The sequence below is a fragment of the Parus major genome, chromosome 9 (assembly GCF_001522545.3).
Source record: "Parus major isolate Abel chromosome 9, Parus_major1.1, whole genome shotgun sequence".
Taxonomy (NCBI): Eukaryota; Metazoa; Chordata; class Aves; order Passeriformes; family Paridae; genus Parus; species Parus major.
This window is the reverse complement of record NC_031778.1, coordinates 19,667,679-19,686,153: the sequence shown is the minus strand read 5'-3', so window position 1 is coordinate 19,686,153 and position 18,475 is coordinate 19,667,679. Positions and strand designations below refer to the sequence as shown.

The window sequence follows — 18,475 nt, the reverse complement described above, 5'->3', positions numbered from 1 at the left end:
AGCAAAACAACCTTTTGTTTGGTTTAGAAGCCCTTTTTGTTAAACAGTCAAAACAATATTGAAATTTCAGTGTTGAAGGAAAGTATTTTCCTTGGGGATAATCTTTGGGAAAGACAGGGGAAGGGTGGGTTGGATTTGAGGCTCTTTGCAAAGGTTTTACCAAGGAGCTCTGCATGGGCAGCAATGATTGTTCTCTTCGGTGGAGAGCTGCAAAGTTCCCATCCCAGACACTGGTGTGGTAGCTAACATTTAGATTTCCTACGAAATGCAAATTCAGAGGTTCTTTAAAAGCAGCTGCAAACTTTGTGTGGCCTTTGGCATTTTGTCCCAAACACCTGCCACGAACCAGAGATACGCTTCATCCTGCTGCCTGTGAGAAAGTGAAAGGAGAGGAGCAGGAGAGAGGAGACAAAGCAGCTTTGCCCGAAGCACATGTTAATCAAAGCAGATCAAAGGATATGATGTCAGTTTATAGAGAAACAGGTCAGGCAGGCCCAGGTAGCTCAGGAAGCAGGGTGCTGATTATTCCCAGGAGAAAGTCAGGTGTAGGGTTACTGCGCCACAGTGGGAAGTCAGGAGGTCAGAACTCGCACAGCAACCGAGTCCCCTGGCTGGAGCAGCTCGGTTCCTCTCAGGAGAGTTTATTATTTTATGGAAATGGGAGAGAATGAGCCCAGTGCAGCCAGTGCAGCCCAGCCAGGTAAGCACATGTGGAATGCTGTGCTGTGGGGAGCTCTGGGGCATCCTTGCTCGGCGTGCGGGAGCTTGTTCTGCTGCCGGCTGTGGCAGCGCGTCCACGCGAGGGGACTTGTCCTTGCAGGTGTTCTGGGGCAAGGAGGAAATCCACATCACTCATCTCTGAAATGCATTATTAAAACAAAGCAACAACCCACTGCTTGCGTTTAGGAGGGTGAGGAAAGGTCTGATAAGATCATGTAAGCATTTGGCACCATCCTGTCAATAAAGGTTGCTTCAATTTAAGGTGATCTGTGGATGTTTGGGGTTACTGTTCTGTAGCTCTGTTAAACCTTCCGCAAGTGTTTTTTTGGGTACGAGGTGCTTTGCACAAATTTCCTGCCTGTTGCATGTGAGCAGGGCATGGCAGATGCAGGGAGATGAAGGATCTTGTTTGTGTTCACATTCGTGGCTTATTTCAGCTTGTTGCCTTTATGGGTTTTTTTTTTCCTTTTGTGGGTTGTGCTGAGGTTACACCAACACATGCATGCAAAATAGCCCTTGTGGGCACTTGTGTGACTAACTGTTAGAACAGAGTATTCTGTCCTAGGTATTTTAAATTTTCAGTAGAATCCTGAACACAACACTTCATAAATCTTGCTTAGTCCTTCTTTTGCAACATTAATGTCAAATTTTTGCTTTGAGAAATAATATTTTCCCAGTAGCCTTTTTTTCTTTCAACAGGCTGTTTTAACATCCCAGAAAGTGTTATCACCCTGAGGAGTTGTTCCATTATTTTATCTTCTTAGCATTCAGTGGATTTTTTTCCCCTGACATTCAACCCATGCTTTTCTTTTGCTTGACTTTACCAGTTTCTTCCTGGCCTCTTTCTCATGCTTTGCATACAAGGGATATAGTTTTGTGTCTATTTTATATTTTTCAAAAATCCTCAAACCGCTGTGAAATTTGCAAAAGATTTTCTGAGAGCTGGAGTGGTAACTTTCTAGTCAGTGACAAAATGTGTTATTATTTTTCCCTTGAAGATATCCTTTATATGCATGCACACATGTAATCCAGGGGTTCAAGTGTGTGTTTCAGATTTCCATATTTAATAGGGAATAACTCCATTAATGCTGGAACAGGTTTAGTTCACAGAGAACTTCTATTATACTGCCTTTTTATTTTTTTATTTATTTATATTTTTTATTTTTTTTCTGTGTTTTTTTTCCTGTATGTCAATAATTATGTAGGAACTATCCAGAAAACATATGGTGGCAAATTAGATTTTGATCCAGATTTTAATATTGAATAAAGCACCAGGAATATTCAATGCTGTACAGGTCTAAATACTATTTCAGGCATGGTAATGAATAAATTGGTATTGTTTCTTTCTCTCTTTCTTCATTCAGGAGCTTACTTGTGGTTACAGGGGTTTGCTGCTCAGAAGGTTATCCAGTCTAACTCCAATCTTATATTTTATGCTGTATGTGAGGAGCTATTTCACTTCTGCCAATATAATCTATGAATAAAACTGATGGAGAATACTTTCAGGCATGTTGTATTTTATACAGGTCTTTTGGGAACTATGACTGCAATTCTGGCTTAATTCATACCTCTTCTCCATTAGCCTAAGTGAGCTAAGTCAAATGCAATTCCTCTTGATTTGAGTTAATGGAAATGGGACAAGAATTAGAGCTGCACAGTAATTCTGTTTTTGAAAAAAAATAAATGGGTTTCTGTGTGTGCACACATGCAAACAAACATGCACACCCCCAGTTTCATTTTTTCAGTTGCCATCAACCTTATTTCCATGTATGCTTGGTTTTAGAAACTGTCCCAAATAATTGGTGATCCAACTGGTGTTTTTTAAGGATTGAAAGGTGCAGAGATTAACATTACTCAAGATACCTGTCAAAACCACTGCTAGTGAGACAACTTGGGTTCCTTTTCATGTTACTTATTTTTAGAGAACTTTGAGGCTTGTGTGAATTACTAAAGGTGCCAGATTGACAGCCCTGGAGGTTGGCTTCACTTATTCATTAGCAGAAGAGATACGGCCCGGGCAGCAGGTGCACAAACCTTCTTGCTGTGCTGTACCCATGGCTTCAGTTCTGCTGTGAAAAAAACAAAAACAAACTGCTTTTGAGGATCCAGGGTTTTGGTCCTGCTCCCTCCTTGCCTTTCCCTGCAGCATTTCATTCTAATGGTGTTGTGATGATTACGTTGGAGCCCTAAAGACTATGCAGAGCCCTTTATTTGATTTCCCCCAGCAGCCATCAGATGGGGAAGGAGGCTCAGGGCTTACATAAGTCAGTAATTCTCGCCATCTGGTCAATCAGCAAATATAAGGTCACTCTGCCGTCACAGCATTTTTGTTTTGCACCAAGTACAGTCAGCCCAGAGAATAAATTAACTCTTGGTTCCGTTCTGTTGTTGTTTTGCTGCTGCTGGAAATGGTTCAGAGCCCCGTTCCCGCAGCCGGGGTGTGACAAGTGAAAAGAGCAAAGCTCTGAACAATGGGGCTTTGACTGCCAGCCCTGGATTGATCCCTGGTTCAGGCAGCCCTGCAGAAATGTGCTGGAACTCACCAGCAGCACCTTGCACTTTCCTGGTGCTTTGGGGTTTTTCCTCTTCTGTTGTTGCTTTTAGAATCAAGATCCATTCCCTTCACACGAGTTGTTGTTTTCAGTCTTCCCATGAATTAAGTACTGTTTACTGGAGAATGAGACAATATAAGGCCCACAAGATGCAATTACTGTAAATTTTAATTTGATGACATTGTACATGAGTTGTAATTGATTTTACACTGTATTGTGTTGCTAGATGATGGTAAGCTTGCTAAGTGTGTGTAATCCATGCTTGCCTCTGGCCGACAGAGGAGAGAGCTGAATCGAGAAGTTCAAGTTAAAACAGCTTGTTCTTTTGGTTCTTGAGAGGCACAGGTAAATGAGCAAGAATGAGAGGAGACATATGAGCATTATTAATAAAACATCTTAAAAATTTTTGGGTTTTTTCAGGGCTCCCCTATGTGATGCTTATTAACATAACTTAAACGTTTTTATAACTGGTTTCATTATATATATATATATACATATATATACACACACATATATATATTTAATATAAACATATTATTAAACAACTGTATTATTTCTAAAAGCAGTTCCCAGCAAGTTCAGACTCCCTCTGTAATTGATCTGGGCTTTGGATCAGCTCCGAATGTGTGTTCCTTAGGGTTTGTTCTTGTGTTCTGATGTTGATTTTTAGATCAATATATATGTAGTTTCATGAAATATTTACAGACCAGGTCTAAAAGAATCAGCTACTACTTTTTGCTGAGAAAGGTGATGGGAAAATATCAAGAGCCTACAAAAAGATCTTGGCGTGCTTGCATGGAGCACTGGGAATTGAGAAGGAAATGTCCCAGAAAGCAAATTTCAGTCTCAAATTTGCTTCTTGGCTACCAGGTCTACCCAGCTTGTTAGGCTACACGAACAATTTTATTTCAGGTTTGTGTTTTTGACAGCAGAACTCTGAATGATGTTAATGAATGTTTTAATCAGCTGCAGTTATTAACTGGGGGACTCTGTAAAAAGAGTGGCAGTTCTGAAGGTGCACTGTGAAAGTGTTTCCTCTCCCCTCGGTGCTGGATGACCTCAGCCCTGCAAATCGAGGTTTGCTCTCTGGACAGTTACTCACAGAACATCACTGGGCCCCTTTTTGGCTCTTTTTGAATGATAATAGCAAGGGTTTCCTGTGACAGCATTTCTTGCACAGCTTGGCTCTATTCCCCAACCAGGTACAGTAACAATGGGTAATTTAAAATAATTCGTTTTATTGCTGCCTCCTGTAGATTTTTGACTTTCATTTCAAAGTGGTGAATCTAGAGAGCTGGAGAAGTATGTTCTGATCACTATCCTGGTGCTGTGAAAAATACAAGATTTAAATAGTCCCGCAGAGCCATCAGCAGCTGGAACAGCACAGAGCACTCTTTTTACTTCAGCTGAAGTCATTCGAACATTTTCAGGGTGCTTTTAACTCTTTTATCACAGGAATACCTGGGTTTTTTTAGCTTTCATTTCCCAGTTTATATGTGCTCACAAATCAGGAGCTGAGATTTCAGTTCTACACAAATATTATCGCTAATATAAGCATATTAAATCTGAGAAAACTGCATAAATTGAAGCGTGATAAGAGGGAATCTGTCTGCAATGGTGAGAATTGACCACAAAACTGGATATCAAGTCCAAGACTTTCAGCTCCCAATCTGCTTGGTATTATTGTTGTTTTGCTGTTACAATCCTTTCCAGTTCTTAAAGGTATGTTGCAGATGATTGCATCCTAATATGTGTGCCTGAAAATGAAACAAGATAGCAACATCTTGCTGCAATAAATAAAACTAAAATTGAAAACATAGTAGATGAACAGCAAAAGGATGATGTTTGCAAAGTGTTCAAAAACTTTTCCTCATAAAACTGCTTTAAACTTTGAAATTCTACCAAATGCAGGAATAAGCCCTTGTCAGCAGTAGGTTCTGTTGGATTCAGTGTTTGCCACCCTAGGGAAGTGAGCCAAGGCAAGTTGTTGGTTTTTTTCCCCCAGTACATCATTGTTCAGTGTGTGTGGTAAGGGTTATGTTTATTTTGGCTGCTCCTGCACCTCTTTTTCTAAAAGTCAGTCACTTACTGGAGAAAAGCAAAGAGCGGAGGCTGGCGCGGAGGGAATATCAATGTGGTCTGAGCAGTTCAGGCAAAGGAAATCTGGTTTTATGTAAACTTCTTATGCAGATATGAGCTAGTTCATAAACTAAAGAGTGCTCTGCATTCATAGCAGGTCCTGACAAGCTCTCTTCCTTTCTTCTACTTCAAGTGCTGGAAGTTTTCTGGAAATTTTTCCATCTCTGTATAGGGATTTCATTCCATGGTCCTAGTGGAAAAGGTGGTGATGGTGAGAAGTTTTCTTTCATTTGCTTTTTTCCTTTTCTTGAAGTAACAGCATCTCCATGATCATCACCAGTGAGTTCTTGAGTGTGTTTTTTAAAGACAAGTGATGTTGGGATTTTGTTACAATGTCGTTCTGATCCAGGTCTTTGGAAATTTTTGTTTCCTGATGTTTGGTTTTGTGTTGGGAGGTTTGTTTGGTTCTGTTTCCCCCTTGCCCTCCTCAAGGCCTGGTCTCTAATTAATCTCCTGGTTATGGGATATATAGAACTGAGACTAATAACTGCAAAACTGTTCATTTTGCATTTAATCATCAATCAGAGAAGCAAGAAAGATTGACTTCATGTACATCAGGCAAGTAGCTAGAAATCATTGCAAACCAACAGGGAACTTCGAAGAGACTTGTTATCTTCTTCCCTCTTGAGAAAAATGTGCATGTAATGCTGGAGCTTTTCACTCAGATTTTAAAATTCTGGTTTTTTAGAGCCCACACTCAAGTTGCAGCTGGTGGAGAACCACAGGTTCCTTTGGGCCTGCCTGGTACCAAGGGTCAGCTCTCTTGGAGTGTTGCTGCAGCTGCTTCTGCCTTTTTCCTGTTTCATGTTTCTGGTTATATTTTGGTCATATCCTGAAGCTCTTCTTAGCATTCAGGAGTATAAAAAGCATAAGCTGAAGTTAACTAAATCCATCCCTGTGGAAACAGTTATAGGAATTGGAGCTGTGCTTTTTAGCCCGAATGTTACTGTGCATCCACAGTGCTAGGCATAGTAGCTGGCTTTGTCAATTTGTATATATATTCATCTTTTTCTTCAAATAGTGCTTTTGAAAGTGGCATTTCTGCTGTCTATGTAAGCTCAGATTTTCTGTGCCTTCATAACACAATTAATTTACCACATTTTATTCCTGCTAGCCTTGCAAAGAGGGACTGAGTCAGACTGTATTTGTTCTTGTGCCTCATCAGCAGAAATGTTTACCAAGTTTCTAGTTTTGCTATATTTGTGAAAATGCAATGAAAGTAATGGGGTTGCACTGGTATCAAGAGGGTTTAATTTGGTTTATGTTGTTATTAGCCTTGATTGAGACATGAGCAAGAAATAATCCAGTTACTCTTCCACTGCCTGGGAATGAGTTTTTAGGGCAGACAGCAAACAAATATATATCTTTGCACTTGTAAACAGAGTTTATTTGACCTGATAGTCTGAAGTTACAGCAAACCCAAACCATGGGATGGTTGTGCAGAAGGATTGTTGTTTCTCCCTCCTTTTGGCAGTGATGTGTAGTTGTCCTTCATGAACTCTGCTCTCTTATTTTTTGCTGTCTGTATGCCTTTGGTAGAGGAAAGCATAGGCAGACTCTTTGGGTTATAAATACTCATCCATTCCCATATGGCAGTAAATATAATTTAATTTACCATATATTGTTCCAGCTCCTGGCAGTACCAGTGACTCTGGCACTCTCTCCATGGAGCAAAGGCCCTGTGAGCTCTGGAGATTCAGTTCTCTGGTAGTTTATGGCCATTGTGGCCACTTCCTGCAGACTGGAGCACTGCTTAAATAGCAGATAATTATATAAACCCTGTCCTCTGAGAAACAACAACCTGAACAACAAAATGTTTATAACTCCTGCTTTCCTGATACAGAGAAGTCTTTCCTAGTTACTGTTTCTACACTTACCAGATTACATGTAAAAAGCATAAAATCCTTTATATTATCCATAAACATAATAACAAATGCTACACTACATAACTTAGGCTTAGTCAATAATTCTAGACTTAGCCTGAGGGGTTGAAGAGAAAATTATTCCTGTTACAAATTTTAATTATGCCATAAACTCTGGGAAATAGCTATTGATCTTCAGCATCTGGCATCAGAAATGTCGCCTGCTTTTTCTGGTTATTTAGTTTGTCAGTAGCATTGTCATATAGGATAAAAATAAAAAATGTCACAGGAGATGAAGATGCACCATATGCAAATGAGAATATTTTGGTTTGTTTATGTACTAAAAATATTTTATTGCTGAAGAGTTTTTTGTTTCTTACCAGATTTTTTTAGCTATCTCCAGAGAAATTTGCATTTGAGATGCAAGAAAGCAAATTCTAATTCTATCAAAGACTCTTTCTCACCATGGGATGCTGTAATGTGTACAGTGTGTTTCTTGTCTTAGAGGTACATTTAAAATTGGAATTCAATTAACTTCTCTGTTGTGGAAGAATTATAATTTCAAGGGCCAGATGAGACAAAGGCTGGATCCTTATTTCTGCTTTTTTTTTTTTGTTAGATGATGATTGTTAGTGTAAAAATTTTAAGTCAGGCTTAAAATAGTAACCTAGAAATTCTCATCTGCTCTGAGATCAGTGGCTCTGTGGCACAGTGAGCTCTTACTCAGATGCTGCAGAAGGAAAAACTTTTAGGAAGTTTGAATTTCAGAGCAGGATGTACTGAGAACAGAACTAGAGATGCAGACCACCTTTCTATCCCACATAAGGCCTAGATCCAGGTGTGTTGTTTGGTGGTTGGGCTGTATGTGATTGATGGGGTGAGATTGTAGGTGATCCCCAAAACTGTTTGTTTTAGGTGACTGGAAATGCAGGCTGTACTCCAGAAAAACTCAGGTGCAGGTATCCTTGTAGACAGGGTAACATAAAGCTCCCTTTCTTTTGCCATATCCAGAATGGTCTTTGGGGAGACACTGCTTTGAGGCAGATGGGAGATAGTCTTCCCTGTCCAGGAGAATTGGAGCTGCAAAGGGGAAAATGGGCTGGAGAGCTCCAAGGAGTGGCCCTTGGAAGAGCTCACTGCAGTGGAAGGAATAACAGAGGCTCTCTGAGTGCTGAGCAAGTGCCTGGGGGACCAAAAGCACTTTGTGCTTTCCCTCCAAAGGTCTGAAGCCAGGATGGAATTTGTGTGGTGCTGAGACAAACAAGTGCTGCTGGCTCAGTGCAGACGCAGTGCAGCCAGTCTTAGTGCCAAGCACTGTGGTGATGTGTGGATATTAAAAGGAAGGAGGTTTGTAAAGCTGTACCACAGGCTTAGAAGGAGCCCTGCAGAGGATACTCCCAGGAACACCCTTGAGAAATGCTGTGCTTTCCTTCCAGTTACAGCAAGGGATGGAAGCACCTCTGTCCCTTCCTGCTCGGTAGTTTTACTTAAATTCTCCTCTTCTCTTCACGCTGTGGTGAGCCATGTGTTACCATACACTGCATCTGAAGTTTCTCAAACTCTGTGCACGTGACTGTGACCTCTTATTGACAAAGTCAACTCAGCCAAGTAGGACAAAGCTGACTTCAGAGGGGCAGCTTGTGGTGGCTGTTGCCAACTCTTCGGCAGGAAATTGCTCTCTCTGAGGGTATCTGCCAGTGGTGTATTGATGCTCGAACCCTCCTGGCTGACTTTACTCAGCCTGGCTTGGAACAAAAGGGAAAGAAACAAATACCATTGAGGCTTGCAGGCATGTGAGGTGGCCAAGCTGACAGGTTGCACTCCAGCAGGTAAACGGAAGCCTATTAAGAGCACACAGAGACAAAACGTGTTGTGTGAGCATCAGGTGTTTTTTTGGGATGGACCTCAGTGAGGCAGACAGCTGTGGCTGTTTCAAGGACATGGAGCAATCATGTGTTTTCTGAAGGATTTCTGTGGCAAGTTCTGACTTAAATGTTTTCACGTAGGACTGAATGTCTAAATCAAAGTTTGTATCTGCGTTCACTTTACAGAGCAGGACCGAGGTGGCATCTCCATCTGACTGCAGAGCTCTCTCAGCAAAATGTAAAACACTGCACCATCCCCAGTTTTGTGTTCTCTGAAGTGCCCTAGCAGAACTTGAATAATACTTTTTTTGTCTGCTTTCATTTTCTAAAAAGGGTGAAATGTATGAAATGTGTGCAGTTTTCACAGGGAAAAAGAATCATTGAAATGCCCAGTTCTCTCTAAAAGCTTCCAACAGCTTCTGAACCCAGACCTGCAGTTACCCTTTAGCCATTTAATTTAGGCCTTGTACTCCAGGAAAGTTCTGCCATTTATCTGTTCTACCATTTATTTAGGTGACAAAGGGAAGCTCAATACCTTGAACAATATAAGCTCTAATTTTCATATACTTGGGATTTTCTGTCTATTGTTTCTGGCTGGCAGGTCAGATTTGTACTGCTGCCATATGCAGCAACTTAAAATTCATGTTGGTGTGTCACTGCAGTTACTACACTCCAGCCACCACACCAGAAAACTATTAACTTTCAGTTAATGATAACAGGAAATGTTTCATAATAAACTGTGAAATAACCTAATCATCTGAAAAAGTGTAAAGATTTTATATTAAAAAGCAATTAAACTTTGGGGGGTTTTTTGTTTGTTTGTTTCTTTTTAAGAAATTGTAAGACATGCAATGAATTGGCTTTTGCTTTGGAGGGAATCTGTGCTTGCTATAGCATGGTGTCTGCTCTAACAATAGATGTCAGCCACTGAATTTTGGGATGTTTATGTGCAGGGAGAGGCTCTTTGGCAGGGAGAGAGTAAAGTGGCAGCTTGCAGCCATTAAAGCTCGGCGCTGTGTTCTGCTCAGGAGACTCAAAGCCACAGATGGGCTAAGAAAGAAGGACTTCTCTCAATTTTTGGTTGAACAAGATTTTCTCTGTAGGCTTGAGTTGCCCCTTGTTTTGCTTTGTGCAACTCACTTGCTTCACTTTCTAGCCTCAAGTGTCATTTGAGATGAGCAGCAGGAGCTGCCCGTGCTCTGCAGGCAGCGCAGGGTTAAACTCCCTCAATAGTTCTCAAGTGACTTTATCTTAGGAAGGTAAATACTATATCGATATCTCAAGGACTACTGACAAGTGCCTTTGTGGGCTTAATTGGCTCATTTCTAACAGCAGAGTGTTCAAATGAAATAGAAAAAAAAACAAGGTCTTCTGTGCAAAAGGAAGCTTTTTCTAAACGGTGGGGTTTGAACTGAGCTGGAAATCAAGAGGATGTATAAAACTCCATGAAGGATGGGAAGGGAAAGCGTGGGAAAGAATGAGCAGCAAAGTGAATGTGATAATTTTCCCAGAAAGCATTTATGCTGCAGTTGTGGTCAGTCAGGAAACCTGGCAGCACCAGCCACTTCCCATCACACTGATAGAAGCCTCAAATCAGGGAGGAGGTTTCCACCTTCCCCACGGTGTTCTTGTTTCAGGAGAGACTTTTCCAACCCCCAGTTGGCCACACACCCAAAATGCTGCAGGCACTGTACTAATGACAGGGTTATAAACCAGGCTGGAATGTGAGTCTGGATGTAATTATGTATGTTCCCTCCATCCCATGCCATGTGGAAGTTTCAGGGCAGGTTTCTGGGTGAGGGAGGGATTAGTTCCTTCAGTGCCTGATGTACAGCAGTGAAATGAACACTTCTACTTTTATCTTGTGCTTTCATGTCCAGTGTCAGTCTGAGTAGCTCTAAGCACACTCCAGAGGTGATCCAGAAGTGAAAGGTTCCCAGTATATCACTTCAGTGCCGTTTCTTATTCTGCTTTTTGGCATTTCCAACTCCTTTTATAATGCAGATATCTGATTTGTACATGAATTCTCGAGTGTTTGCAGGGATTATTTTGGGAGGGTTTTGTAGGTTGGTTTGTTTTTATTTATTTTATTTAATTTTTATATTTATTTTTTTTAAAAATGAGGATGGAAATTTATCTAGCATAATGATTTTGTTTGACTCATGAAAATTCTAAGTATTGTAAGATTTCAACATCTTGGGGAAAAAGATCTAGCCCCCTAAATTTACTTTAATCAAATATTATCCCAAATACAGTCTTTCTTAAGTGTGAAAGCTGAAATTTGGCTTGGAAATGCAGTGTATTATTCTGTTTATTCTGATAGCATTACATTTTGTATTTTTAAGGTAAGCTGTATCCTCCGGTGTGGTCATGGATGTCTTGGAGTCAGCAAACAGCAGGTGCTGACATCTGGCTCTGCTGAAGGTGGCTCTTGACATCTTTCAGGGATTCTCAAGGGTCCATGAAGCAGTCTGTCACTCAGCACTGCACTCTTCAGCTGCAGATCAGAGGGTGCAGGTTCCACATCTGGAAATCCTGCCCCAGCCTTGCGTGGTGGTGCAAGCACAGGAGTTAATTGATGTGTGACCTGAAATCCGTCACACTGGAGGGCTGTGGGTGGCTGGCAGTGTGTGCATGCACAGGCAGAGCAGTGACCTGGCTGTGCCTACAGCCAGTTTCCAGAAATCAGGAGCACTCAGAACACACTCTCTGCCCACCCTGGGCCCCTCCCAGAGATCAGGACAGAGACAAACGAGCAGGACAGCAAGGGAGGCTTGCACAACACCTTGGTTGTGGTTGCACACACAAGAGCAGTGGTTAAAGTTCACCCTTGTTTATGCAATTAGCTTATTACTGAATTCACCTTGAAAAAACTTAGGGTTTATGTGTTTTGCATTTCCAATACATGTACTCCTACCATGGGAGGTTAGTGGTACACCCACAGGCAATAATGTTATTTCTCCAGCCATCCACCTTGGCCAACAAACGTTTCCTGAACAGTTTGCTAAGGTGGAAGAGGTGGGTTTTTTTCCTTTACATATACCCAAAAGCAAGAGAAAAATCAAACTGATTCTGAGACCAAAAGGACTCTTGGTGTCTAGATATATGTAGCCTCAGGGTATTTTTTTCCCTGGTTTCTTTTATTTATGTAAAATTGTAGCTTTATTTCTGTTTATTGCTTTGTCTTTAATGCAGACCAAAAGGAACCATTTTTGCTGGATTTAAGGTCTGTACCCAGTTCTGCAGTGTGGATGATTCCTGCTGTGCTTCAAATGAATGAGAATAAGGTCCAGTAAAACCTGGCTTTTGTCTATTTTTCAGCTGTTGGGTTTAAGAAACTTGGATTGTTCCTTTTTTTTTCCCCCTGAGTTTGGTGTCAGCTGCAGCCATTTGAGCTGGATTGCATCTTTTATTGCAATTACAGCAAAGCTAAAAGATGCAGGAAAGAAAAATCACCTTCATATTTCTAAAGAGATGTTTAAAAAAAAAAAAAAAGGATTTTCTGTTGTCTCAGAAGCAGATGTTTGTTTAAACCCAATCATGAACTTGTACTCAGATATAATTTATTGTATAATTTTTTTATCAGGCTTTAGTAAATAAACTGCCTTGGGAGCAAGTGAATTGGAGTTTTCTGTATGCTGAAGTCTTGGAATGAGGCTTCTTTCAGCAGAGTTCAGCATCCTAGGAAAAGAAACAAAATTGCTGATGAAGCAGGCTCATGTATACTTGTCAGGGTTTTAAAAATGCAGCAACCTCAGTTTGCAGAACAACTCTGCTAAAGTCTGAGTAATTGAGTTCAGTCCAAATCAAATCTCAGTCTTTAAAACTCAGGCTTTTAAAAAGTGGAGTTTGTAGGGGTTTTTTTTTAGTGGTTTTTTTATATATTTATTTAATGTTTTGACTGTGGGACTCTGGCTGTGTTCAGGCATTTCATCCTCGCTGCCTCTGAGTGCAGACAGGTCCTGAGTGGGGGCGATGGAACCCAGCTGGTGTCTTTAAATTATTTCTGACCAGATGTGAAATAGCCAGCTGAAATTTTGTGATGGTCATCTTGTTTTCCTTTATGGAAATCCTTAGCTGATAAGCAAACACAAATCTTTGAGAATGAGGGTTTGAACTGGACCCAAGCTTTAAAACTGTTCCTGACTTGCAGTAATATACTTCAGCAGATTACAGGCATTATAAGCACAAATGTACATGTTTGTTTTTGCTAAATTTTTGCTAAATCTGTTTAACAAATTTGTCCTGACAATCATATTCTGTTTGAATTCTTCCTCTTAAATGCTGCAGCAGAATTATCTGCATTTCATTTAATTCATTTTATCTTGTTTGTATTTCTCATTTACTATTGTAAGTGGAAGTATCCAGTCCACCCACTGATCCATGTTTGGCTTTCCAGGGAAACAAACAAAAACAAAACAAAAATATAAAAGAATAATTTTAAAAATTGACTGTTTCAATCCTGAAATACATTATTAAATACAAAATTTAGGACTGAAGCATTCATTTAAAAAGGCAAGTTAATTGTATATATTAAAAAGAAGGTCATATTTATCCTATTGGAATGCTTCTGTTTGACAGGCTGTTTATAGCAACCATGTTTTCTTGTTTTCTGGTTTTTTATGGCATATATGGGCTAAAAGTTATAATTGGCCATATTTTCTGTTTTGTCTTGGTTTGACTTTGGCTTTTGTTTTGGGAAGTGAATGTTTAGGTTTTTGAATATGCACATCTGTTGTGAAGATGGAAAACTGATAGAGGCATGATTGCTTACTGTAATAGGAGAAAATTAAATCCCTGTATTCCATGGAGCAGAATAGCAGCAGAATGCTGAGATAGCCCATTTGAAAAAGCAGAATTTTAAATGTTCCTGGGTTGTTCAGTTATCATTTGTAAACCCCGTAACCATGAGGCATTGCAGCCATTTTAAATTACTAGTGTATAAATGTTTAAATTATGCCAAGTATAAAGATAAGCATTTCTATTATGCTTCTGAATTTGGAGATCATCAGTAACTTCCTATTCTTCATAAAGTTCAATTTCATGCAAGAGTAACTGATGTTTTCAGCTGCAGTCAGTGATGCTGGGGCTCTGCAGAGCTGTTGGGTGGTGAGGGAGAAGGAGCCAAAGAGAAATAATTTAGAGTAGCCTATGCTTGATTTATTAAGGCCATTGTGACAGTGTATCTGCATCATGTTATTAAACACAAACATTATCATATTAGTCATTTTCTGTATAATTATAACTGTATAATTACTGTATTTTATATACCCAGCTTTGTGCCCATTAGCTTTTAGTCTTAAATCATTAAAGGCAGATTTAAACTTCCATATGAATATGAATGCACTTTTTTCTTAATAAGGTCAGTCTTTTTTAAAAAAAGCTCAACATCCTGCAGATGTTGCCTTTACCCATTATTAAAGCTTCCCTTTCTCCAGTCAAAATTTAGTATTTCTAGACAGTTTGTCTTTTTATAATTAACTGAAATTAGGACACAGTGAAAATGTCTTTTTAACTACTTATTAGTTCTATTTGAAATTACTGTCTTCCTTCCCATAATGAATCAAATTTCTAATGATTCTTCCTGCTTACTAATTTGCATTGCTGTCTGGTTGCCTTGCATTTAGTCAGCAGGAGTAAACTGCTAATAGATCACCAGGAATCTGTCAGGAGCATCAGTGTAGCAGTGTGAGTGCTGGCAGGGTATGGAAATACCTGGGAATGATGGGCTTGGTCCCATCCCCATTGGGGATTCCATCCCTGCTCAGAAATAAATGATTGGCATCTCAAAACCTTCAAGCAGAAGATGCAGTGACCTCCCTATGTAGGAACCCCCTGTTTTCTGCCTGTCTAAGAATGCTGCTCTCACCTTGCTGTCTACCAGTAAGCAGCAGAAATGTGTTTATTTTGGTAGTAAGTGTTTCCAGAAATGCCTGGTTTTTGCTGCTGTTTCCATTCACTGCATTCACAGAGGGTTCTCAGCTGAGCTGGAATGCTCTGCTTGGTTAACTGCAAAAATGACATTTGCAGCTAGTTCTGAAAAAACCCAGCTGGGAGTTGGACACTTCCTTTGGTAAGGACTTCCTGCTTACAGAAATAGTTCATTTTGTGGGTATTAAATATCAGACAAAAGATGAAGGGTGAAATGGTGAAATGCTGTATTCTTAACTTCCTTCCTGTGCTTATATTGCCAAAGACTTGGTCCAGTGGAAGGTGTCCCTGGACATGCCTGGGGGTTGAAGCTAGATGGTCTTTAACATCTCTTCCAACCCAAACCATTCTACAGTTCTGTGATTTTATGATTAATAATGGTTCATGCATTAAAGAAAATAAAATATGTTAAAATTATTTTATTTTTTTGGTAGAAGCCCAGAGACTGCGCAGAATTCAGAGGGATGATTCAGTCTTCATCCAATACATAATTAAACAAATTTAAAACAATAAATGGTCTTTAATCTTGGAAAAGACAATTAAAATTCTGAAAGAAGTAACAATAAAGTGTTTTTTTCTGGAGTAAGGATTCCCATCCTCTCTATGCATTTCCGATAAAGAATGAAGGGCTTAATGAATGTGGAGAAAAGAGAAAGAGGAAAAATCAATGATAACAAAGGTCTCTGTGTGATTGCACAGAATTTGCTGTCCAGTTGGGCTCTTGTAGCTGTGAAACATGGTGAACTGTAAGTATTTTGAATAATCTGAAGTTTCCAAAGTAGATACCAAAAAAAAAAAAATAAAATATTAAGAGATGCTAATCCTTATTTGGCTGCTTTATTTTCTGAAATGTCATACTTGGGGAAGAAGAGATTGTAGCACTCAAATGAACATAGAGCCATGGACAGGTTTGGGTTGGGAGGGACCTTGAAGCTCATCCCTTTCACCCCCTGCCGTGGGCAGGAACACCCAGGCCAGGCTGCTCCAAGCCCTGTCCAACATGAGCACTTCCCTCCATCCCCATCCAGGCCTGGACAGGTCTCCTTGGCTGCCACACCACCAGTGAACAAAGACATTTCAGTGTTTCCACCCATGTGCTTTTACCCCCTTAACCAAGTCTTAGACAATAGAATTAAAAACAATCCTTTGCTATTTCCATTGTTGCACGTATCACACAAATGTCAAAGCCTTAGCTTGTCATTGTTCCTTACAGTTTAATCTTGCTGTTGGCAATACCAGGGTGTAAAAAATATGAAAGCATATTGCAGTTTTACTCTTCAGATTTTTTCCCCATTTTTTTTCTCGCAGATCTCCAACACTGTTTGAAGTTTGGAATATGTTTTTTAAATCTGTGTGGTAGAAATGTTGGTGTGTCCTTCCCTTCCTAATTTTTGAGGCAGCCTGGCTGTTTGTTGTGTTGAAGGGAGGGAAAAGAGAGGGGACTTTGCCAAAGAATCTTCATAACCTGATTATAGAGATGATTGTTGTGCACTGCCTGCATTAGGGGAGCGTTAAACACTCATTAGGGCTCTGAAGTGTTATTCATTATGAACCTGGCTGCAGCTGGCATTCAACTTTTATCTTCCATGTTTTGATACAGTAATAAAAGTGTAAATTACAAATGGGAAGATTCTAAGAGCAAGAATAACAAACAGATAAGTATTTTACAGTCCCTTTCCCAGGCAAAATATTTTTGTTCTCTTTCCCTGTTCAGAGCCAGAAGCTAATCCTACCCAAGGCACTTTTGAAAGTGCTCGCAGAAGAGATTATTCCACAGGGACTCACCCTGCAGTTCCAGCTCAGAGCTAATGTGTAATATATGAAAGTGCTGAGGCTCCACTCAGCTGCACCGAGTGGCACCTGTCTGTGAGGAGGACAGGTGCATGATGGAGAGGATTTTTTTCTAAATCTGAGCCTCAGGTGACACATCTGGATCCTAACAGGGATGTCAGGGATCTGTTGTCACGTTAGTAATGCACCAGGGCTCTGGAGCCCTGCTCCACGTGTCCCTGCAGGATCCCACACTCAGGATCTCTCAGGATGTGAGATGTTTGTGGCTGGATGGAGCCTGTGAAAATGAAAACCCTTTTTTCACCCTTCTGCAGTTTTTCCTCTTGAGTCATGCTTCATGTCAGGTTCAAGATTATTTCAGGTTCTGTAAGTCCTGTAAGGAGTGAACTGCTTTGTGTTATTTTTAACAACGCAGGGATCTCCTAAGCCTCCTAAAACACCACCAGTGCTGACATACACCTTGTAAATGTGAAGTTACTACAAACCCAAGCATCTCAAGGCTGTTTTTATTCCAACACCTACTTGGCTGTTCAAAGGTCACTATGGGCTGTGCCTCTCTTGAGAAAAGCCTTGTGTGCTGGGTACACAACATTACACAGAGTTTTATTCAAGAGGTGCTGATAACAGACTTGATTTGCCGGTTTGCTGGATGCTGGATCATGTTTCCTGCTTTGCAGGCCCTTCAGAGTCGAAATTGGTCTCATTTACTTCAATTTAGATGTTAATGATCCTCTTTTTCTCAAAGCAAAGGGAAATATGTACAATAACTGAAAATAGAGATATATCCTCCTGACAATCCCAGTAATAACTTTTTGTCTAAAAATCCTTTTAAATACTTGTTTTACTACGTGGCATTTAACTATTTTTTTGTAGAAAACTTTTGAAAGGCATTGATCAGAGTTCCAGGCACAATTTGACAATATATGTACCTATATGAAGACAGTAAAGTGAATAAAAATTGTTTGCTTTTGTTGTTGTTAGGTTCTTTTTCTGGCTCTGTAACAGTTACAGAAACTCCCAAGTGCTTCACAACTTTTGGGTGTGGAAATGTCAATATTTTATCAAACAACCAGTGCAGTTTTATCATCTGCTTTATTTTGAAAACTTCATCCATCTGGGTTTTTATAACAGCACATTTTAAAACCCTTACATAAATACGTGCAAAATCTGCTTAAAACCCATGTGCCGCTAAGGTAGCGAGCGATGCTGAGCTTGATTTCCAGCTCAGTGTGTCCTTGGAGCAGAAACAATATGAATATGAGAATATGTGGTCCAAAGTGGTGGGTAAAAGAAGAAATGTGTGCTTGGGGATGGCAGGACACACGGTGGCTGGTTCCTCAGCACTGCCTGGGGCTGCAGGCAGCGAGAGAACACGGCAGGGACCTGCAGAGCTCTGCTTCTGCCACACTGCGAGCTGGGGACACAGAGCTGGGGACACAGAGCTGGGGGTCACAGAGCAGGGGACACAGAGCTGGGGACACAGAGCTGGGGACACAGAGCTGGGGACACAGAGCTGGGGACACAGAGCTGGGGGTCACAGAGCTGGGGGTCACAGAGCTGGGGACACAGAGCAGGGGACACAGAGCAGGGGACACAGAGCAGGGGTCACAGAGCT

The 18,475-nt window shown here is 40.5% G+C and overlaps 1 protein-coding gene across 1 annotated transcript in view; it reads left to right on the top strand.

The window, feature by feature from the left end:
• The first annotated feature begins 510 nt into the window (after positions 1–510).
• Positions 511–18,475, top strand: part of NAALADL2 (N-acetylated alpha-linked acidic dipeptidase like 2) — a 314,967-nt gene continuing 297,002 nt past the window's right edge. Inside the window, exon 1 of the mRNA XM_015637920.2 lies at positions 511–700. Coding sequence (XP_015493406.1) covers positions 652–700 — 49 coding nt within the window. The 5' untranslated portion in view covers positions 511–651. The remainder of the gene's footprint in view (positions 701–18,475) is intronic.